This window comes from Ammospiza nelsoni, chromosome 6 (assembly GCF_027579445.1).
Source record: "Ammospiza nelsoni isolate bAmmNel1 chromosome 6, bAmmNel1.pri, whole genome shotgun sequence".
NCBI lineage: Eukaryota > Metazoa > Chordata > Aves > Passeriformes > Passerellidae > Ammospiza > Ammospiza nelsoni.
In genome coordinates, this window is record NC_080638.1 from 14,735,509 (window position 1) to 14,759,183 (window position 23,675).

Below are 23,675 nucleotides of genomic sequence, written 5' to 3' on the forward strand. Positions count from 1 at the left end.
ATCTGAAGGAAGGGAGTTTTAAAGGGAAGATGTAGTCAAAGTTGCTGCAAACCAAAACACAACTCACCGCCAGTTTAGATACAAAGCTAAAGTTATTGACAGAAGTTTCAAAGCTACTGAGTTGGGAACTGGTCAACTTCTATTCAGCCACACACTATTCCATGGTGTACATAACAGGGCTTTTAAATTAGGTGCCACTGTTGTACAGCATTAGTTATAAAATCATTGCAGTTTTGTTCACTGGTCACTGCTGCTGCCATGGAATTGTTGCAGTAATTTGGATTATTAAGGATTATATTTGGGGATGTTTTAATGACATCACTTTGTTACTATATCATCTCATTCAATTCCATTACTCAGTAACAAGTCATCAGAATAACAATACATGGGTTTTGCTGGATGAATAGGATAATCCTCCCTCCCTGCTTTCTTTCTCAGTTTCCCTCTTCCTCATCCTATAAGTTTTGATGTGTTTGGGTTTGTAACCACATTTATAAATTTCTATATGTTCATGTCTTCACCTACACAGTTAACCTGTCCTAGCTTCAGGTTAGGACAGATTAACTGAGTAGGTGCTTTTACACAGCATGAGTGAAACAAGAGAAGACACACAGCTCTCATCTATCAGTTCTTGACTGTTGGGTGCAGCCTCTGCTTTTGAAATTCTCTTCTGGGAAAATTGAGATTATTTAATGGAAAATACCCTTCGTGATATTTTTTCCACATTTGCTGCCCTACCTCTGGATCTCGACATCTCCATTATATTCTTCTGTAAAACTGCTTTGAAATCTGCTGGTTGTTCTTACTAGAACCACCCAGATTTAGGCTGATAGCATTATCCACGGATTTCACAGTGGAAAATGAGCTGACAGAAGCCTGTAAGACTTTCCAGTCTCACTAAATGATGCTGGAGATCAATTTAGAGAAGACAAAAAAGTGTTTTGACCAAAGTTTTACCAATACGTAGGGATCATCTGAATGTGAAGTGAGCAAACAGGAATGGTAGGGAAAGTATGAGGAAAAAGTCTTCAGCAGCATTTTATACAAATGAACATAGACATTTTTAAAAGGAAGGCAATGGGTCTTAGTTCCCAGAGTGGCATGGAAAAACTGCCTTAAACCCTCATGTGAGAAGCAAAGAGTTAAGATTGCTGTTGTGTGTAATATTTCAAATTATGAAGTCATTAATGCAATTCATCCCAAGTTCTGTATTGGTATCTTTAACAGATGCCTAGTTTTATTTAATATTTTTAGGAGGAAGGACAGGTATACCGAAGAAACAAGACTTTTGCCCCAGAACTCATTCATTCCTGTTGTAGAAAAGAAGAAATTGTTTCCTTTCAGAAGACTTGATCTATGCAGTAACATGGTCGCACATTTATTTTGTCACTTGGATTAAGTTTCTACAACAGGGCTATGTTCATAAGGATGTAAGTTCCTGGCATGTTTCCTGTTATCAATACTGAAATATTAGTGATCAAGCATTTACTGAACGCCATTCCTCAAATGCAGGGGCTTCACAGCATCTTGTTGCATTCATGGAATTCATTTGTTTGCATTATCTGGCTAACTGGTTCTTTTGTATTGCCAAGGTGATGAACAGATTTGACATTTAGCTGATTACTTCACCAAAATTAAACAGAAAACAGGGCAGCCATCCAAAGTTCCTTTCAGTGTGAAACCTAATTATAAAAATGCTTTGAGCAGCAATTTCTTTTTGGATGTTAAAGTGCTTTTATTAGATTGTTCCCCTGTCATTTTAAAATTTATTGCTAGACACTTATAAATGGGGTTGCCTGCTGAAGTAGAATTATTTTATTTTCTATATTTAAGATGGGAGGAAAAAGTGTATGGAGAAAATTTTCGGCTGAATTTGTTAGTATTTTACGTGTTTCTGAAAAGGAAGGAGAATAACTAGTGCTGGGTTTCACAGACCCAAAATGTAATTTATCACTGTGCTGAATAAAATCGTATCTGCTTTTTTATTCACAATTCAGCAACTCCCAATTTCCAAAGCCTATCACTTAGCAAATAATGAAATCAAAGATGTGATTTAAAATTTGAGTACAGCAGTAGAAGCTTGTATCATTAATGTAGATTTACACAATTACTGGTGATAGAAAAATCTAACCATGTACTTGTACCTGTCTTTCATAAGCCATTACCTGTTCTCAAACAGCATAAAAGTACTCTTAAGTCATTTGTCAAGGGCATTGAATATAAGTAGGCCAAGTGAATTTTAACCAGTAAATTTAGAGCTGAAGACTGAAGTGGATCTTAGAAGAACTTTCTTGTGAAGTATTTTTTGAATGTCTTGGAATATGTTTAACTTTTTATACTGCCTGTTGTTATTAACATCCTTTGGGCCCCAGACAAGGTGTGATCTGGGGAGATTTCAAGGTGACAAAATTGTGGGGTTTTGCATATGATATTGTCTAGCACACTTTGGGTACTAAATCATCTTGTGAGGACATAGATTAATTCTTGACACTGAGATCTATTAATATACCTTGAAGCCCAGTGAATTATGTGACTCTGCTGTTTCAAGCTGTAGAATTCTGCCACAACTAGGAGGAAATATTTTGCTGTAGGTAGATTAATGTTGAAAGCTTGTCAAGAAAAAGTTCAACATTGAAAATTTATTCTTTCTCTTTTTGCCAGTGCTAGAGCTTCTACAATAAATACCGTTTGTGATCTGGGGAAAAATAGAGATATAATTTCTTTTCTATTTGTCTGTGTTATTAGAGTTTCAATGACATAGTCTGTTTCTTATTAAAAGTTCCATCCCAGTGAATAATCTTACAGAGAATAATTTTTACTCCTATCTACCTGAGAGCTTTTCTCATAAAATACAGTAACTGTCAGTACTTATTAAATAATTTCATTCATGGCCATTGCAAGATAATTAATTAAGATACCTCAACATTCTGTATTAATAAATAACAAAAATGAGAATAAGAGATTTGCTGAATACCCTTTTTGGGGATAATGGGTACGACTTAACATGGATGTTAAGAGGAAGCTTTGAGTTGACAGAGAATGCAGTCTGAGCAACAGAGCTAAGAGTGGATGTGCAACACAAATGTGGGTTTGTTTTTTGTTTGAGTGTTGAAGCATATTTCAGTACTAAGCCCTCTTAACTCCTTCTTGTATCTCTAAAGTGTGCAGATCTGGGGGTGTTTAGCCTGGAGAAAAGGAGGCTCAGGGGAGAGACTTTATCACTCTTCAACTCAGTGAAAGGAAGGTGGAGCAAGGTGGGACTTGACGTCTTCTCCCAGGCAGCCAGTGACAGGACAAGGGGAAATGGCCTCAAACTGCACCAGGGTCAGGCTGGACATCAGGGAAATTCCTACATGAAAAGGGTTTTCAAGCTTTGGAATGTACTGCCCAAGAGAGGCACCAGGACTGAAGGGCACTGAGTGCCATGTCTGCTTGACAAGGTGGTCAGTCATAGGCTGGACTCAGTGATCTTGGGGTTCTTTTACATCCTAAATGATCCTATGGTCTAACAACTTGCTTGTCAGTGTGATAAGTTATTCAGGGCTATGTTAAATGGGGAGAAACACATTGCTATTAATTTGAAAGTTCACACATTATGCCCCTGTGCACAGAAAACACTCCCTTGCTATGTTTTGTTGCTCACGAGTCCAATGGATGTGCCCTTTGCTGTCTTTTGTTGTGCCAGTGGGTCTCCAATAATTTAAACCAATATGTGTGCATATGATCTATCTGCCTGAACTGTGTAAGAGCACTTCAAACACTCTAAAAGCAGAAACTTAAGCCAGTTCTCATTATACTGTTTCCCTTTGAAGTATGCAAGGGATGTGTGGACCTGGCTTTAATATAAATGTTTGGCCAGGGTCATCTTGATAGTATTCTTCTTGATCCTGTGTTGGCTTTGTGACAATTTCAGGGAAAAGTGGCAAAAAAATTTTGTCTGTTTAGACCTTGAGGTTTGAGTCTTGTAGTAGAGCTCAAATGAGGCACAGTAGCAATGAACATTTGCTTATCAGAGCTTAATTTTGGATTTATATTTAACTTTAGATGTCTGTCAGAGAAGACTTTGTTGGACCAAAATTGATTTCACAAAAACATTAAGGAAGAAGGAACTGCAAGACTTTTGGCAGGACAACAAACTCATATGCTGAACTCATTTGTAGTTGCTAAACTGAAACTTCCTGTGACACAAAGGCCACCAAGTAAAAGTTATTTTTGAAAATAAATGGATTAGTTTAGTCACTGCCAAGAAAAGACAACTAGAAAACCATCTTTCATTGCAAAAGTGCTTCCTATAGTATTTCTAACTTCTACCTCTTGTTTTTCCATAGGTGGATGGGATACTGTGCCTGGCTGACATCCTCACTGATACCAGCCATTCTGAAGCCACCCATGCAGAAGCAGCAGCAGTAATTGCCCAGATCACATCTCCACATCTCACATTCACTCAGCATCTCAGCAGCTTCCTGGAAAATATGGAAGAAATTGTGACAGCACTTGTCAGTAAGTTTTCCACAGGATTTCTGAGTCCAGTTAAAGTAACAGGTTATGGTATGAGTCTTTCATTAGAAATATTCCCTAAATAATGTTTACCATCCTTCCCTTAACAGATGAAATAACAAATTTAAATTCTGAATCAGAGAATTCTGCAATTACATAATATTTTTTTACTCCAGGCCTCATGTGAATAGAATTTATAAATATTTGTAAAAATAGTATCTGTGTGAAAGTCTATCTCGAGCCTCCAGGGAGGACTCAACAAAGCATCCTTTTGTCTGGTTTTTGTCTGAAAAGAGGAATATTGAGAGCTGATAACCTTTATGACTGTTGTATTTTCCAAACTTTCTAGGACTCAAGCTCACTGCTACATCTGCATTTGTATGAAAATTCAGAGGAAAAGTTGAGTGTCATATAATCTATGGGTATTGTTACAAGAAAATGAAAGCTCTTCTTTCTTGTCTAGGCCCCTGATCCATGGTAAAGTGAGACAAAAAGACTTTCCTTAACTTGGGTCAGTGAGGATACTTTAGGAAAAACAAGATGACATTTCTTATTGCTTTCTAAAGAGAGGAATACCTTATTTCTGGCAGTGTGCTCCCTCCCTCTCAAATACCAGGAGCTTTCATTCAAGCATTGTCTTCTGTCTAGTCTAGAAATTTAGTCTCCCAGAGCTCCAGGTCAAAATGTACTGTTTGGGTTTTCTGGTTTGATTTCTCATGTATAATAGATCAGTAAATTCAGAATTTTTTCTAGTGAACCTATTGGTTAAACTGTAGAACTTTAATTTGGATACAGTTGGGTTTTTTTTTTTTTTGCTTGTTTGTTTGCTTGTTTGCTTTTTAAAGAAGAAAAAAAGAATAGTATGAATGCTTGAGGATTCTGCTGTGGCTGGGAATTATCTGAGCTGTATTTAGGCATTCTTCAGTAGGCCAAAAAAGAACTAATGATGGAAAAATCAAGGGAACAATTTATTCCTGACGTCCAGCAGCAAACGGAGAAGCTTGTGCCCTAACATTGCCCAGAATCTAGTGGGTGGAATTAACCTGTGCTGAGCTTGGTTCTGTTGTAGCTAGCAGCATCTGACCTGGTTTGTTTCAGATGATTTTCTGGGTTATTTTAGTGAACTGCAGTCAAGGGCCAATCTGAACAGTTTATCCAGAATGTATTAGGTAGTGGATCATTCCTCAATTGTTGCTCTTTAAGCTGAGCAGGAATTTTAGCTGTACATATTCTGCCCAAGAAATGTAAGTGTTAAAAATAGAACATGTATAACTTTGCAAGACCCGTTTCAGTAATCACACACCACTTTCCTTGTAATATTTATAACTCAGTAATTGAATTACTGTAATATGTCTAAGTTTTAAACCATGCAGAAATCCCATTACCAGGTGATTCACATCTTAGTTAAAGTACACATGTACAAGGGATTGAAAGGTAGCTGTCTCTGCAGCACTTACTGAAGTTGAAAAATATGCAGGATGATTTTCGACTACAGAGAAATAGATTTAGAGATAAGCAACATGTACCTTGTTCTAAAGAAGAGGATGGAATTATTCTCATATGGATAATTTACTTTTAGCTTTCTGCCTCCTGTATTTGATTTTATTTAGTTATATTAAGCTTTATTTTGAACAACATGCAGTGCAATATTCCCAGTAGAACGGTATACTAGGTAGAGCATATCATTCATCAGGGGCTCTAGTGAGGTGGGTGTTGGTCTCTTCCAAGTAACAGGTGATAGAACAAGAGTAAATGGCCCCAAGTTGGGCCAGGGGAGTTTTAGATTGGATATTAGGAAAAAATTACTTCATGGAGGGAATTATTAAATGCTGGAAAACACTGCCCCGGGAAGTGGTTGAGTCACCATCCCTGGAGGTATCTAAAAGCTGCGTGGATGTGGTACTTGGGCCCATGGTGTGGTGATGGACTTGGCAGAGATGGGTTTGGTTGGAGCTGATGATCTTAGAAGTCTTTTCCACCCTAAACCCTTCTATGATATTACATGACTGACAAAATTAAGTTTATATTTTTTGTTTCCTTTTTTTATGTCCATGTTTGTAAACTTGATATCAGCTAATAAGATCACTATTGCAAGCTGCAGATGCTTAAATATTGCCTTTAACAGCTGCATTGAAGGAATGACTTTTATCCAGCTTATTTTCTGCATTCCTAGAACTGTGCCAAGAAGCCTCATCAGGTGAAGTTTTCCTGCTGGCTTCAGCAGCTCTTGCCAACATCACTTTCTTTGATACCATGGCTTGTGAAATATTGCTCCAGTTAAATGCAATGAAGATTCTCCTGGCAGCGTGCTCAGACAAACACATAGTGGATACTCCATATTCCCGGGATCAGGTGAGGAATTTCTCTGTCATGTTTGTGTAAAAGCCAAAAGATTTCAGCACTGTGTCTGTTTTGACATAGTCAATCCTTTCTTGGTTCTTTTCATTGTATTGCCTCTTTGTTTATCTGCTTCAGTTCCTTCTTTGGTTTTGGTTGTTTTTTAATTATTTTTTTAGTGAGCATGAAAAATATGACAGATTTAATGTGATTTTCAAAAAGTAAAAAAAAAAAAAAAGTTGAATTCCATATATCTAAGATAGCAGAATTTATTTTTTTTCATCATGAATTAGGCCAAATAGTGACACAGAGACCCAGAGAGGTTATGGGATCTTTGTCTTTGTAGGGATTCAAAACTTGACTGGACAGAGCTTTGAGGCAAAGATAAATATGGAGTCTAAATATAGAGTTATCAGTTCAAAGAGGAATTAGCTCCAAAAGCTGAATAAGGACCTGATCCTCAGCCCATTGACGTTGGTGGGCTTCGGACCAAGTCCTGTCTGCCTGGTAGATGGTTTGCAAATTTTTATTGGCAAATACTGCTAATGTGCTTTTGCCTTTCTCTTTCCTTCTCACCAATATTTAATTTTTTTTTTTTTTAATAAAGGGACACTAGAGAATACTAAAGGTCTATGTTAATGCACAGATGAAATCAGGGGGAATTCTTTTGCTCCTCTCAGACACTCCAATGCGTTGGGATGGTGCAGAAGCACTGCTTATTTGGTGTCTCAGTGATTAATTTTGCCTCAGCAGTGATGTGTGTGAGGCCTGAGGATTCAGTAGTGGCTACTGAGGGATGGAGGCTGGTACTCAGCAAACTTAACCTACTTCTGTCCATGAGACCTTGTGACTGTAATTAAACTTCCACCATTCAGGCCTCACAACCTTCCCTTTCACAGCTCTGAAGGAGCCAAAAGATGATTTATGGTAGATTTAGATAAGAAAAGATGACTTATGGTAGATTTAGGATCTGCACTGCCACAGAAGGCATTGCTCATCCTTAGCCATCAGCCAGGCCTTGGAGATTAAGGCACAGTGGACCCTAGAAACTGATTATTGGTATTCTAGAGGGATTACTAGGGCTGCTTTAGCTTCTAATAGCACCTAGTAGTTTTTCAGCTCAGGTCTGTGTATAAAAAGATGGAATTAAGCCATAATTGCTGTAGTGCTCTTTGGGCAAAGTCAGAGATATCAGTTGTGGTGTTGTCATGGCTGTGTACTATTACATATGTACAATCCTTCAGAGTATTTTTTAAAAATTCTTCCTGTATGCTCTCATAGTTTTGATTTCCTTATTTTTTATGTCCTCATCTGAATTCTGCTGTCAGCTGTGAGTTTGCAGTTTGCTCTGTGGGTAGCTGAGCAAGCCCCTTCTTTTTTTGAGGAAGGTAGATCTTGAAAGAAATACGTATGACATTTTTTAGGTGACAGGCTAATTCCAGGCCTTTTGTAGCTTGCAAGCTGCAAGTTCATCTCACTAGCTAGATGAACAGCAAACTGAACGGCTTCCTTCCAAGAACTGAGATCTCATTCCCCAGAACACCTCACCTTCCTGCTCAGAACAAGAATGTAGAACAGCAAGGGTAGTGTTCTCTGCGGCGTGCTGCAGGGAGATTCTGAGCTGCCTCCTTGGCTCCTGCAGCTATGGGAACTATAAAATCCTTCCTTGGGTTTTTACTGAGCACTGAATGTCCAGGTGGAATCTGAGTGCTGCTCATCTTGTCTTTAAGAGCTGCCAGTTAAACAGTTTTGGTAATGCCAAAGCCTTGAGAGAAGTCTTCCTTCAAATTCCTGAGCAAGTGTGTTTGAGTGAATAGCTCCCCTTGCTTCAGTCTTGTATTTGGGGGTGGGGATGGTATATTGGATGCCAATTTACAGCAGTCTCATGGAATACTTTGACTTTTAATTTGCTCTGTGTCTATCATTGCAATGAGGAAAATACACTCAGCTAAAAAAACAGCACTGCAATACTATATTTTATACTGGTTTCATAAATTGTGATTTTGGCTTTTGACAGGAAATCCTTTTAGGTAAGTAATGTACTCAGAATCTTTTCCCAGTATATATAATATTATGTCCCAGACAGTAGCCATTTGCCTAGGGAGATGTACATTAAAGATGAGTAGATTTGAAATTTTTTTCATTCAAGATTCTATTTTGGATAATGGAACCAATATGGAGTATATTTTCATGCACTGATGTCCATTCGGAATGACCAAGTCATCCTGGTCAGTAAAAAAGATGATTTGGAATAAGTTATACTAAATGTTTAAGTGATTAAACAAAGTAAAAACTTACATAGCTGATACAAAATAGAAAATTGTATAAAAGACCCCTCAAACTTAAATGCTCTGTTTTTCATACAAATATTTAATTTAAGTAGCACAACTACTTATAGAAAGCTACCTAATATTTCTAACTATATTACTACTTTAGTGTTAATGCTGATTTAAGAAAATTCTATTCCGCTAGACTGGAGTGTGCTTTACTGTAAACCAAACCTGGGAGGAAGCTGAAATGCTGCAAAGGAACATGGAAATTTGTTTTCCTTTGTGCCATTTTACCTCATCTTAAATTCACACTATGTCCTTCTATACAGGACATAAAATTATTATTAGTTATCACCCTCTGTGATGGTACAAATAAATAACATTCTGCCCAGGATTTGGATATAGATTGTGCACTGACTGCAAAAAATATTTTATTGCTCAAGCACCTTTAAAATTGTTCTGTCTTATGACTTCTGTAAAGTTTTTTTGTCCAGATGAAAAAAAAATTTAAAAAAACTTAAACTAAAAAAAACCCCAACCTTTTCTGTCTTTGCTATCCAAAAACCAACCTCCTTCTTCTTTCATTTCCCAGGCAGTGTTAGATTAGGTCAGGAGAGAAATCTAGAACTGAGAACTGGACTTACTGATAAACAAGATTATCATTGCCCATTTTACAGAGGCATGTGACTGTTTCTGTAGCCAGCAACATTCTACTGAGATTCCTTAGTTTTGTAACAAAATACATTATATAAGAACAGTCATAAAGCACTATTTCCCAGATTCCTTTGTCCCCAGTTTTGGGTCAAAATGGATATGAATGTCCCGTGTTCTGTTTCTTTCTGCAGATACTTATTCTCTGAAGAGCAGATTTTTTACTTCAAAAAACATCAAAATGTCCTTTCAGAAGGGTTTATTCCTAAATTCAGCAGTGTAGTGTATGCAGTCTTAATGGAGTTTGAGATCTGTCAGAAGAGGGGTTTAGCTAAATCCTTTATCATCCAGGATCTTTTTGACTTTAACCATCGTCTTAGATTCTACATAGAAAAATATGAAATATGTATGTTTGGGCACAGTATGTTTATGTATAATACAATTTTTCTCTCTGCATTCCCACTTGTCTCTTCAGTGTTGTTAGTATTCTCACCTTACCTGTGAAGCTGTGGAGGTATAGCCTAACACCTTCTGAGCTTCTCTTACTCAGGCAGACAAAGAATTAATGTGCAGTGAACACATTCATTTTAAAGTGGTTATTCCTAGGTCTAAAATCAGTGAGTTAGGTTTCAAAACAGTTTGAGGTGGAGAAAGGCTCTTAAGCTGGAAGGAAAAATTGGAAATGATTGTTGCTTTTTTTTTCCTAATAAATTCTTTCCTGCCTTCTTGGTATTTGGGAGATGCTGCTGGTTTAGACACTGAGATCTTCTGTTTCATTTAAAATTTTAAGTCCTTATTACCATTCTTCTTCTAGGTTCCACATTCTTTTCTCTGTTCTTCACCTTTTGTTCCTTATTAGGCATTTGTGTTTATTTTTCCTGTCCTTCCTCACCTTTTTCCCCCTCCCTGAAAGAAGATTGTAGTGTCAAAAGGAGATTAGAGACAGATGTTACTATAATATAAAGAAGTTTTGATTTCTAAATATTTCTGAACCCTCAGTGAAAGACTTTGAGAATAATGTTTTTAATGAGAAGAATATTAACAGTTTTTTTTAGATTTTCTTTGAAAATCCCTGTCTGTATGAAAGAAAATTGCAGTACTACTTCTCAATCTAAATTTCTTGAATACTGGAGAGTTTATTAACAAAGCCTTTACATGTGGACAAGTTCATAAAAGGGTATCTGCACTGTTTTCTTGCACAGGTCTCTGTTAATATCCAGCTCTGGGATTAATAGCATGATCACTAGATAGGTGGTTGGAATTCCCTTACCTCTGAGGCCTGACTGTGCTCTGTGGATGGTAAATTGTATATTAAAATTGTGGGATCTTTTCCAGTATTGACTAGATCACACTGAAAAAACATGATTTCAACTAATATAGCAAGAAAGAGAACTGGTAAATGAAAAAATTAAGTTGCTTTGAAAAGCTCAAGAAATCAAGAAAGAAACATGACTGCTAGTAACAGATGCAAAAATGAAAATTAGACCAAACTCACCCAACTAGCTGAATTTTAACCACACCATTATATTAATGATATTACAGTTAGTTTCCTATGTAAGATTGTAATAATTTTGCTGATGTCTTTTATTTTTCTTTTTAACTGCTTATCTCTATCTTTTCATGCACATGTGACCAGCATAAATAGATAAGAGTACTGACTGGCATTATATGGTCAATGTTATGGATTGATATATTTCAGGGCTCTAAAACTGACTATGTTAAAAGCTAAAATTTTTGGGACAAAACTCCTGCTTAGTTAGAATTCTGCCTCTCATATTTTAGATTCTATGCAGGATAGGACGGTGTGCTCCCACTTGCAAAGCAAGGGGTTCAGTTGGAAGAATAAAATCTCAGCTCAGTTGAAAAACTAATTTGTGTTGAAAGGCTCATTTGTGCTCTGCTCTGGGGAGATCAGATCTCTTAGGTGCCTTTGGCTGCTTGAGCCTGTTTGAAAAACACAAGAAGCTTTTCAATGCCTTGAAGGAAGTCTGAGAGATTCTTTCTCCTCCAGGTTTTAACCTGAAAGACAGAAAACTGTGGCCACTAGCTCAGTCACTGTTAGTTATGTGCCCTGGTGGGGCACATGGGATGTGTATTTTCACAATGTGACCCACACAGGGTGCATGTCCTATGTGCTTCTTTAAAACAAATAATGTGAGAACCTGACTATTCTGCCTGCTCCTTATCTACATTAGTCAGCAAGAGGAAGTAACATAAATAAAAATGTAGTAAAGACTTCCTTCATTCCAAAAAGTAAGTTTCCTACAGCTTTAATCTCTGTTGCTCTGCCTCAGCATGCCAAAAATACATTTCTCTGGCACAGTCTCAGAATAAACCTAGACTTTGCAAGCAGATCCTGTCTCCAACCACTGTTTTGATTTTGAGGGGTTATTAGCTTCTTCTGCTCATCTGGCTGTATTTGTTGTCTGTTTTCAGGAAGAAAAACTAAGTTCCCAATCACAAAAATGGCTATCAGAAGCCATTGGAGTTATTTCCTATTTTCAAGCATTATAATGTCCCAGAGAGAATATCCAGAGATTTCTCACTGAAGTTTTTCCTCCTGATAGATAATATCTTGAAAGGCTTTTTCTACCTCAACTTGCTGTAATGCCTGTTCTTGATGCCTGCTAAATGCACTCTTTTGCTGTCTCCCTGTGGATGGATCTTGAATTGTGATGTTCAGATGATTTTAATTTACCTTCAGAAACAGAGACTATGTTGCTTCTGAGTTATATTCAGGTGCCACTTTGTTTCTGAAGATGGCTATCTGGAACTTTGCAGACACTATGATTTATGCTTATCTCATTTATTTGAATGAATTACAAAATGCTCTTATAATATGTACAAAAATTAATATTACTTAGCAATGAATCAGCCTTAAAGGAGTAACTAACTAAGAGAATTAGCAGTTCTATATTGATCTACTTTGCCACTCTATTAAATTACTCGCTAATTCTTATTTTGAGGTTGTGTCTTTCTTTCTATGTTGGGACTGTTGATAAAAGCCTACTGAGCAGTGTGCCTTTATTATCAATAAAGGTATATTAGCACCACACCTTCCACATCTGTAGACCCTTCCCCTTCCCACAAATGAGGTAAGGGACCCTCAGTTGTGGAAAATATTGGCCCTTTAGCAGGCTAAAATATGTGCTTTCATCCTCCAAATACTTTGGCATCTTTCTTCCTTAGGAGTTTGTTTCACAATAAAGAGAAAGACTTTCTCAAATCTCTCACTAAGGGAAAGTTTTCAGAGAGGCCTTCTGTTCTTAAGTGTTCTTTAAGTTTAAATCTCTTTGATAACTACAGGTTTACACTCTCAGTGTATCTTATTTTATAGCAAAGCATTTGTATCTAGTTTTTATTTTTGCAGCAAAGATTTAGTACCTTGTACACTGGTTGATGAGCATTAGTCACCATTAGTTGTTTAGAAAAGTTTTATTATAGTAAATAAAACTTTTCTAAACAACTAATATAACTAAATAAGTTAGTAATTATGTATTTTAGTGAAAAAATATTCCAAGGTGACTATTGTTTGAAGAAAACTATTTTAAAGGTTCTTAATCAACCATGGTTTCTCAAATTTAAATTCCTCTTGACAACTGAAATTCCTACAGTTCAGGGCAAAGCAGACTACAGAACTTAAAAGGAGGATTCACCACTCATGAATTCAATATGTATGGAAGTCTGAGGGAGTGGAAGGAAACTATGTGGGAATAGAAAAAAATTTTAAGTTATGAAATATATATATAGGACAACAAAAAAGATCAACACTGCCAATTTTATAATAATATCTGATATTATCACTAGAGATGTATCTGTGTTTAATATCTGTTTACTTATTTGGCTTATAAAAATAGAGATTTTTGATTAGATTTCAGATTAATTTCCATGGTAACTGCAACACTTAAGAAGATAATGCTGTACTGACATTTGAAAAATATGAAATAACACTGTTATTTTTAGTTTTATTTATTATACAGGAAAATTTTCCATGGGTCTTAAGGGGCCTCTCAAATATCCCTGTCTACTAGGTTCACCAACAAACCCTTTAAAGATGAACATTCAAAGCTTCTTGATTTTGGGTGTGCTTTTTTAAGTTCTTAAGTTTTAAAGTTCAATTTTAACTTAAACATTCAAAATTAACTTAAAAATTAACTTAAAAATTTAACGTTTTTGAGTTCAGTTTTAACTGCTTAATCTCTTACTCTTGTGAAAAATCTTACTACTGCCAATGAAATCTCTGCATGTTGCTGTTTTGCTAAGTTGGTGTGCCTTCAGAAGGTGCTAAAGCATGAGCTTTAGCTGAGAATTCCTTTGCTGACATTCTGCCTTGCCCTGTGTCTCAGTGCCCCCTGGGTCAGGTGTGCAGAGCACAGGCAAGCAGGCAGGTGTTGAGCACAGGAGGAGCCCTGCAGGTCTGTTCCTCTGGTTGTTTTTAGCAGTGCTACTCGTGACACTGACCTGAATCATCCATCCAGCTCCCTTCTGATGGCAAACAAATGTCACAGGGCTTCCAGGACCTGAGGGAGCCAACAGGGAAGGTGGAGGGTGGAGAAGGACTTTTTGCAAGGGCATGTGGTGACAGGACAAGGGGAATGGCTTCAAATGGAACAAGAGTAAGTTTGGATTAGATATTGGGGAGAAATTCTTTACTGTGAGGGTGGTGAGGCACAGGAGCAGGTTGCCAAGAGAAGCTGAGCATGTCCCATCCTTGGAAATGTCCAATGCCAGACTGGATGGAGCTCTGAGCAACCTGGTCAAGTGGGAAGTGCCTCCATCTATGAGAAAGATTGGAATCTGATGATCTCTGAGGTCCCTTCCAACCCAAGCTTTTCTATGTTTCTATGCTGATTTTTTTGTTGACCAAATCTATTTTTCTGTGGTCTTCATTAGTACAGTGGATTTAGGGCTCCCAGTTCACAAGCTGCAGCCACCAGGTTTAGCAGAGAGAGGCACCTGCAATTCTTGATGGATTTGGAAATCAGAGAAAGGAGTGTGGGCCAGCCTGTGTCAGTCTATTGGAGAGCACTGATAAAATGCAGGTATTGGAAATGCATGGGCCAAGATCCACCTCCAAAGCAGATCTGCTTAGCAGAGATATAGATGCTGGGGTAGGGAATTATGCTGGATTCCCTGACAAAATTTGCTTCATAGCACATCTACAAATCCCACAGGTCAAGAATTGGCATGTGGCTTCAGCACATTCCTTCTCCATGGTAGGGAGGCAATGACAGATGACCAGAGCTCATGCACCTTGTCTTCAGGATGTCTTCTTTCTTACACTTTGAATTGACCACAAGTTCATTGCATGGGTTAGGAATCCAAAATAATTGCAAGAACTATAAATTCTGTCAGGTGCCAATGCTTTGTAATCACAGAATGTGCTCTTTTGCAGCATCAATTACTTCAGCAATTAATGAAATTGATACTACAAATTGCAGTTGAACAGTAGAGATTCCATGTTAAACATCTTCAAGATTTTCAATTATTTGAAAGTAATTTCAGTTCTGAAAGAGGTTTTGGTATGCATTCTTTTCCAATAATTTTCAAGTATGAAATGAGGCTCAGGCAGTCACTTTTATCTCTATCTGTTTGTGTGCTTCACCATAACATCTGAACTGGTTTGCTGATTCAACAGGACTTCATAGATATTTTTGAGACTGCCTAAGGCTTTATGAAATTGGGAGCCAGATAATAGGAAGAGGAGCAAAGATAAAGACTGCAGTATAAGCTTCTGTATACAAAAAGAAAAATCTAAAATGGGAGAGGATCTACTGGCAAACATCTATTTATGTTTTTTGATCAACTCTAAATCCAAAAGAGATGAGACTTCATTAATACTAGTGCTTACAGAAGTGTTACTTTCTGAAGCAAATTGAGTCTACATTTGTTTGTGTTTTCCTCTAGAGAGTTCATCCTTAATAGGAAACTTCCTTGAACTTTGGTTTGTGTTAGAGAGGAAATTTTCATGTAAGTTGCGTGAACTTTAAAAGAGGAAAATGTAGGGGAAATAGAGCTTTTGAAATCAACTCTTTATTCTGCTTGCCTATTATATTTTTACATTATCCTATTTTGTTATGTTGTTTACATCACAGGAAAATGGACTTTCTTGGGGAAAAAAAAGGTTTATCCATATGGAGTGAGCTATTCTATGGCTTAGCTACCTTTTGAGTCCTACTAAGATTTTAGAAGATAATATAGGTAGAACTTGATGGTCATTGATCATAAGGGTCTTTTTTACCCCCCTCTGGAGAATGTTACAAATAAACCCTCTAAGCTAGTCCATAAATATGGCAAAATATGGGGGCCACATAATCAACACAAAGGAAGTATAGCTATAACCTCAAATAATTTTTTGGTGTCAAAAGATGCACACAAACTATTTTTATGTATGAAAATACTTATTAGACAAAATAACTTGAAGCAGTGGAATAATTGGCATGTATTCAAATTGTGGTTAATTGAATTCTTCATCTGTGGCTTAGAGAGCCACATGGGGTACAGATTCTGCACGGAGGAAGCAATTTTCATTAACGGGATATAATTTAGAATGAGAAAACATATACACTCTGCCTGCAACACAGTTAATAATTAATATGGAATAAATACATAGACATACACTGAGTTACCATATTTCTACCTGTCACTCTGTAGAGTTTCAGCAACTCATTTGCATGCTAAGTAAGTATATTTATTCAGGGAGATGACACTGTAACACCACCTTCAAAAGTGGAAGACCTTTATGTCACAGCATCGGAAATGAGTCATCCTTGTTTTTAAAATGGCAAAGTGAGATCAGAATGGTGATTTGATCTCATGCCTCCTTACATCTAAGAAGTTTGCTGGTTTCTGAAGTGAAACTGTACTGTTAAAAGCTGATAACCAGTTCCAAAACTGACCCTTATTTTTGAGTCTGATCAGTTTTCCTGAATTACATTAGAGAAAGTTTAATACCTCTTAAGAAAGAATATTATTTCTGTTTTGCATTATGAAGATCTCTAGCATTTATTATTTGGTCTCTCACATATGCTGTTAATATTGGGATGTGTCTACAGGCAAAAAGCAAAGTATTTGAAGGTCTGAGAAGAATGTCTTGCAGGATGTGTGAGAAAGTATGTGATATCAATGAGGGAATGGCTGACTGAATGCCAACAGCACCACAGGGTTCAGGCTCTGTCAGTGGCTTGCTGCATCACTCTAAGCAAGTTGAGTTACACCTAATCTCAAAAACAGTTAAAGCTATTTGGGAGAAGAGATTCTGTAAATCAAGATCTCAGAATGGGCTTGTGCACATACCAACAGAGAATGTGTTGGTACAAAGCCTAACCATGGTTTTTTACCTCTAGAAAGGTATAAACAGAATTTCAAGTCCAGTTACTTTTGAGACAGTGCCTTGACATGCAGAAAATTCTTGACTTCAACAAAACTGGAAAATATTCCTTAAATATTCCCTTGAATCAAAGCTCAAAACTCCAAATCTCTTGCAAGGATTTCTTAGCATTTTTCCTGAACAGATTCAGCGCAATAACAGCTCTCCCAAATATTTGCCATGTTTCTGCCATGTTTATTTTATGAACCACAATTGTATTTAATATTACTGAATTGTAGGACTGGACTTCATATTTCCTTCTCTTTTTAACAACAGGTGGTAACAATAATGGCAAACATGTCTGTGTTGGACCAGTGTGCTTCGGAAATCATTCAAGGAAATGGTATGTATTTTAACTGAATTATATCTTTTATTTCTTTCTGTAGAGTCAGAGTAGATGGGAATGTAGTACTTACAAGGTAGAGGAGAAAGGCTTCACTAATAAAGCTTCATTTTGCAGCCTGTCTCTGCTGCATATTGCACATTGCTGCAGGATGCAAAATGAGTCCTGGGGATGGTTCCACACAAATGAAATAAAATGCCACTGTTTTAGGAAACTTTGCATTTGTGACCACATTGTTTGTGTTCTGTGTGTGTGACTTAATCCTAGATGCAAAGAATAGTAGTAAAAAAGTAAAAAGTGTTTCAGCAAGCTGTATTGTGGTAATACAGTTAATGTTGTGGTAAGATGTAAATGCCTTATTAATACATCTACCAGCAAATTCAAGGCCAAGCAATAGAGTAAGATGAGTGCCTTTTTTTTTTTTTTCTTTTTTTTGGGAAACATTAAATTACAGTGAAAATTCACATATATTGCTTTGCTAGGTCAAGTAGGCCTAAGTCATGCTAGACACTGCAGTGGGTTGTCAGGGACAATGACAGTAAGTAAGATTTGTGTACACACTCTGCCATGGAATTTCACAAGAAACATTTGCCCCCTGGCTTTTGAGAGGGGTTGGCACTCATCCTGTGTGGAAATGTTTTTTGTGTCTGCCTCATGTTATAATAAACAGGTGCTAGTCAGAGGCCACATTCTGAGAATGGTCTTTGAATGCTAGAGAATTTAGGTACTTTCTTCTCAACAATTTTTTGTATGTTGATTGATTCTTATCTAGCTGCATGGTTCTGATGATAATTCTCTGAATTATTTATGCAAATGTTCTAACAGTTAAAATCCTCTGATGCTACCTGATGTAATCTGAATGCCTAATAGCATATGGAGTCTAATAGCACATAATTGTCTTTACATTTAAAATGATCTAGAAAGGAGAAATCATCTTCTTTTTTTGATGCTACAAGAAGAATATAAACTCCTACAGGCAACAATAAGTTAATGAAGCTGCTTCGACAGGGATAACATTGTCTCTTCTAGAGTGAAGAGTTATACAGTAAATTCAAGAAACAGAATTTCATAATTTCCTTTATTAAAGGATTCCTCATTCTAAAATACCCTTAAACAGTTTGAGAAGGAAACTTTTAAAGGCTTGCTTAAAAATATATAAATAAACAAAAAATAATTACTTGAATTGAGAATGAAACTTTGTTTAGTGACCTGAAATATGTCACTACAGGTTTTTCAGTTAGTGATTGCCTTCAGGTTAATTTAGAAGCAAATAAGGAATTACATTTGGTTGACTGAAATAAATTAGTGAAATTTAAGATACCAACTTTTAGAGAAGGGAAAAGTTAGTGCATTTTCTAATTCCAGAAGTTCTGTAGCTTCCTAGTGAAGACAAATGTATGCAGAGATCAGATGTGCCTGGGCACTGAAGTCAAAATTGCAGCCTTCATTTATGTATTCTGCATTCTCCCTTTTTGGGCAGTGGCTGGTCTGTATTAGCCCAGCTTTCCTTTCCCCTTTCCTTTTTTGCACTGAGATTTTTGTTCGAGAGCGGATAACGATGGCTCTTGTATTCTTTCAGGTGTTCAGCTTTTAATGGAGATGCTGTTTGAGAAATCCTCCTCTGGAAACCCAGCAGAAGCTGCAGCTTGTGAGCGAGTGCAGCAGAAATCTGCGGTGACCCTGGCACGGCTCAGCCGGGATCCCGAGGTGGCAGAGGCAGCTGTAAAACTCAGCTGTAAGGAGGTGTCTCCTGCTTAATGGCACTGAAAGAGGGAGCAGCTGCCAGTCATGGAGAAGCTCTTTTTAATGTTTAGCCTTACTTGGTGAACTTTGTGAGAGATATTCCCTATAGAGTCTGTCCAGAGGATGACGGAGGAGATGGAGCTAAATGAAGCTCTGGCTTGTTTCCCAGAGGAGCCTGAGGTGCAGCACCACTCAGCACAGAGCTGTGCCTTGCTGTGCCAAATGACACTGCTGCATCCTCATTCCTTTATGCAGGATCTGTCAGGGCACAGAAGGCTGGGACCCCAGCAGGCCCAGATGTGATGAATCCAATGGGAGGGAATGTGTTCTTTGGGTAGGAGTTTTTTAAGGGTGCATGGGAAGATTGGTAGGGAAGAAATGGAGGTCACAATTTCCACTGTGAAATTGCAGCAGCAAGTAAACCCAATTTACTTGTTTATGCTTTACAACTATTAATTATGACTGCTCTGAACTGCATATCTCCATGGAAGGTCTCTTAAGTATTTGCATATCATCTTTGCATTGGAGATCATATCTACTAAAAAAGGATAAATATGATGCATCTAAAAAATATCACAAAATAAGAAGTTGTTTTTCTAAATTATTTCTCCTGACACTCTTTTGTTGCTCTCAGGTATTCCTCGCCTGATTAAACTTTGCAGATCACCAACAGAAAGAAATAACAGTGATTCTGTCTTAGTGGCATGTCTGGTATGTACATTTTTGTCTTCCTATCATGCTTATACTGGAAAATTAAGGAAAAAACATCCCTTTAGATTTCAAAATGCATAAGTATTGCAGAAATGTTTTAAATTCATGTCAGGGTCTCCTGCTTTTCCCCTTAAGCATAATCCTGTGCACTGTCAATTATTCATCCTCAGATTGAAGATTTAAGCACATAAGGAAAAATGGCTTCATCTTCACATTACTGGGCACTAAAAAATTTCTTTGGAACACTTTGAAATTTAAGGATTCATTAATTCCTAAATTCCATTCTGTGATGGTTCTATGTTTGTTGAAATTAGCCTTGAGCCACGAGGGTAGCAGCCCTTTATCTGCACTCATATATTTGAAGATATTTATGTAAAACATCCAAAAAGAGGAAAAGTTATTTCTTGCTTCCACTCCAATCCATTTTTTTGTATTTGTGTCACCAAGACAATACAGTGCCCAGCAAGGAGTGGGCACCAGAAGCTTAAGACTGTCTCTGCTCAGGAGAAAGATCCCATCTGCTGGCCCTGCACTGCATGCACTGTGAGCCAAATGCCAGAGCTGAATGATTTCACTGAGCTTTCTGTGAGAGCCCTCTGGGAACATGGGTGATCCTAGGGCTAGAGCACAAGCTCTGGTGAATGAAGAATGAAGAATATAATTTGACAGCGCTTTATGAAATTAATGTTATTTTAAATGTAAAAGTAATGCTTGTTTATTGCAGCTTGTTCATTTAAGCAGGTCTCATTCAGGATGAAGAAAGTATAAATGTGAGCATAGAAAATGCTGTGATTATTCTTCCTACATGCCAAGAAGACTTGTTAATCTTGTGTGGTCAGAGCAGAGACCACAGAGCAATGGCAACAAACCAGACTATGATTTTTCTGTCTCACCGAAGTTGGTGGTGCACATTCCTTGAATCCATGCCTGTTGCTTGAGACGTTACCTACCTCCCTGTCTCAGAAATTCTGCTTCTCCTGATATTTTAGTAATTGCCTGAAGATGTTTTCTGATAAAAATGTGGCAAAAATATTATTCTTGAGACGTAAGCTGCTTCAAGCTCTGATAGGTATTGCCACTGGTGTCTGAGGGCTTGAACTGTACTTAGACATTACTCAGGTCTAAAAGCAAAGTGCCCCAAAATAATTGCTATTGAATAACTTTGCATGAGAGCAGATTCATCTGACAGATGAAGACAGTGAGGAGAGATTACCCAGGTAGCAGAACTCATAGACCTGCACAGTTCAGTTTTGGGTTCTGCCTGTTATTTAGGTATGGTTATAGTGGATTTCTGCAATGAAGGCTTTGCCAAACCTGAAATGAAACCTTTCCTGAACTGCATTGCAATGATGCTGTTTTGTTTTTCTAGGCAGCCCTGAGGAGACTGGCAGTGATGAGTCCTGATGGGCTGGAGGATTCAGATTTTCAGCAGCTGGTAAAGCCCAGACTCGTGGATTCTTTTCTGCTGTGCACAAATATGGAAGAGAGCTTTGTATAAATGGGAGCCAAAAACCTTTGAACAATGATGAAGGTGATAGGTACACAGTAAGATAGCACATGTACAATTTTATTTTGGTTTAGTCCTATTCTTATTTATGACTTATTTATTCTAAACCCATGAACATGTGGTTTGTCAGAGCAAAGGCAGAAAACTTGTTACTGTGGTTTGCAAAGGTAATTTTTTATTTCATTTTCCTGCCAAGACACACAATACCTTATCATTGCCATCTAGCAAAATGTTTTGTTTAATATAGTTGAATTAAGGTAATGAAGCCAAGAACTTTTTGCTCTGATGTTAAATGCTTCTGATGATGTGTTTTCACTGATATTTTTCTATAGTTAGGACATTTTGTAGGTTTTTTAATAAATGTTTTAGCCTCATCTGTATTAGGAGAAAAATAATCCTAAAAGCTGCAAGTATATACTTTGAAATGAAAGGGATGTTACAGTCTGAGTCCAGTTCTTAACTGTTATATTTTAATAGAATTTTGTAACTGAGGGAAAAATTGCCAAAAAATGTTCAAACACTGGCTTCAAATGATGCTTGAATACATTCTTAGGCTGTATAAAGATGTGTTCCATCAGAGGATACACAATAACAGAAAGCTCTTTATTTACATTGACTGAAATTTCCTAAAGAAATCCATAGAATTCTAGAAAAATCTTGGATGGTGTATGATTTGTCTCATAATGTAAAATTTTCTTCCTATGATTTAAAACCATTACACAGCGACAATTTTCTCTCCTTTCCAAGCCTTACAAGAACTGGAAGTGCTAATGTCCAGACATGTTTTTACCATTCAAGCTACTGTTTTTGTGAAAAGTTGTTCACACCTATACTAAATAACCTGAAGAGTTTTATTAATTGTAACTTGAATTTTCATTTTTCTGGCTTGCTAACTAGTTCTGTATTTTTAAAACTTAAATGGGACTCTTAGGAGCTGTGGGAGTTGAGAAATGGATGATAACCTAAATAACAGACGTTATTTTGAAATCAACTTTTTTTTCCATGAGCATTCTTCTTAATTCTTTCTTTTTCCTTTCATTGAGAAACTACATCTATTGAAAATTACTCAACCAACAATATCCGGTGGTGGTTTTTTTTCCTTCATTTTTCTCAAAGCACTCTGTAGATTATGAAAAAAGTTGTAATTTTTTTTTCATGGCTTCCAAACATTGCTTTGGATCATTTTATGAGCAGCAACATCAAGGTTCTAGGATATCTGCCAAAACCCCCCCACATTCTTTTCTTGCTGTATTTTGTAGATATATTAAGCAGCTTAATTAATTAATGTTTCTTTAGTGTTATGTGGTGTTTGGACGAAAAGCACCAGGAAATTGTGAAGCTGTGATTGCCTTCCACATCTTCTGTATATAAGAAACCTTCAAGCAGTGACACAAAGGTGGTTACTTTTTTCTCCCTTGATTTTATGAGTTAAGAAGTCTCTGCCTTCATGTCTTTCTTGTGACCTCTCCATATAATCAGCTCTATCTTGACTGAATTTTAAAACCTTACAAAACTTACAATAACCTCTGTCATGAGCAGCTATTCAAAGGAAAGTGTTGGATCAGATGTTCTAGTAAGCACAGAGATGAATTCTGATTTTTTGCTTATTTTGAGACAACTTCTTAAGTTTCCAAGATTGTTAAAATGCATGGTACTGTAAAGCTTTAAAAATATTGTATTATTGATGGACTTCAACATTTTTCTTCCTAAGCAGAAATACATGTGTGAGCCATGGTTGTCTTGGTAGAAACAATAAATTAATAAATTTCATAAAAAAACCTAATAAAAAAAATCTTGTTATCATTCTGATAGCATGGCAGTCCCTGATAAAACACATCAAATTCTGTACTAAATTTCTGTACAGAACTTCATTCTGTCAGCTTCAGCTAACAGCAGAGATAGGAGTTTCTAGATGGAGTAGGGTTTATCCCATAATAGGTAAATTTAAAATCTCATTTAAAGAAATTTTCCACACATGCATAGTGAACTGAAAGAGTTATTAAGAAGACACCATCATAGCTCATAATGTTTTAATGTAATTTCTAACAGATCAATCAAATATTCAGTGAGCAGGTTGGTAACAACTAATTTTCTCTTAAATACAGGAATGTGAACCCACATTGATTGAATTTACTACAGATACTCTCAATCTGCAATATGGGTCCATAATTCTAGGCCCATATTTTCCATTTAAATGTGTTCATATTACAGATGTGGCTGTTTATATTACAGAAGAAGAGTACTTTT

The 23,675-nt window shown here is 36.9% G+C and overlaps 1 protein-coding gene across 1 annotated transcript in view; it reads left to right on the forward strand.

The window, feature by feature from the left end:
* INSC (INSC spindle orientation adaptor protein) overlaps positions 1 to 22,947 on the forward strand; it is a 129,039-nt gene extending 106,092 nt beyond the window's left edge. The window contains exons 9-14 of the mRNA XM_059474874.1: positions 4,329 to 4,500; positions 6,671 to 6,849; positions 17,401 to 17,467; positions 19,047 to 19,202; positions 19,845 to 19,921; positions 21,291 to 22,947. Of these exons, the coding sequence (XP_059330857.1) occupies positions 4,329 to 4,500; positions 6,671 to 6,849; positions 17,401 to 17,467; positions 19,047 to 19,202; positions 19,845 to 19,921; positions 21,291 to 21,419 (780 nt within the window). The 3' untranslated portion in view covers positions 21,420 to 22,947. The remainder of the gene's footprint in view (positions 1 to 4,328; positions 4,501 to 6,670; positions 6,850 to 17,400; positions 17,468 to 19,046; positions 19,203 to 19,844; positions 19,922 to 21,290) is intronic.
* The last annotated feature ends 728 nt before the right edge of the window (positions 22,948 to 23,675 follow it).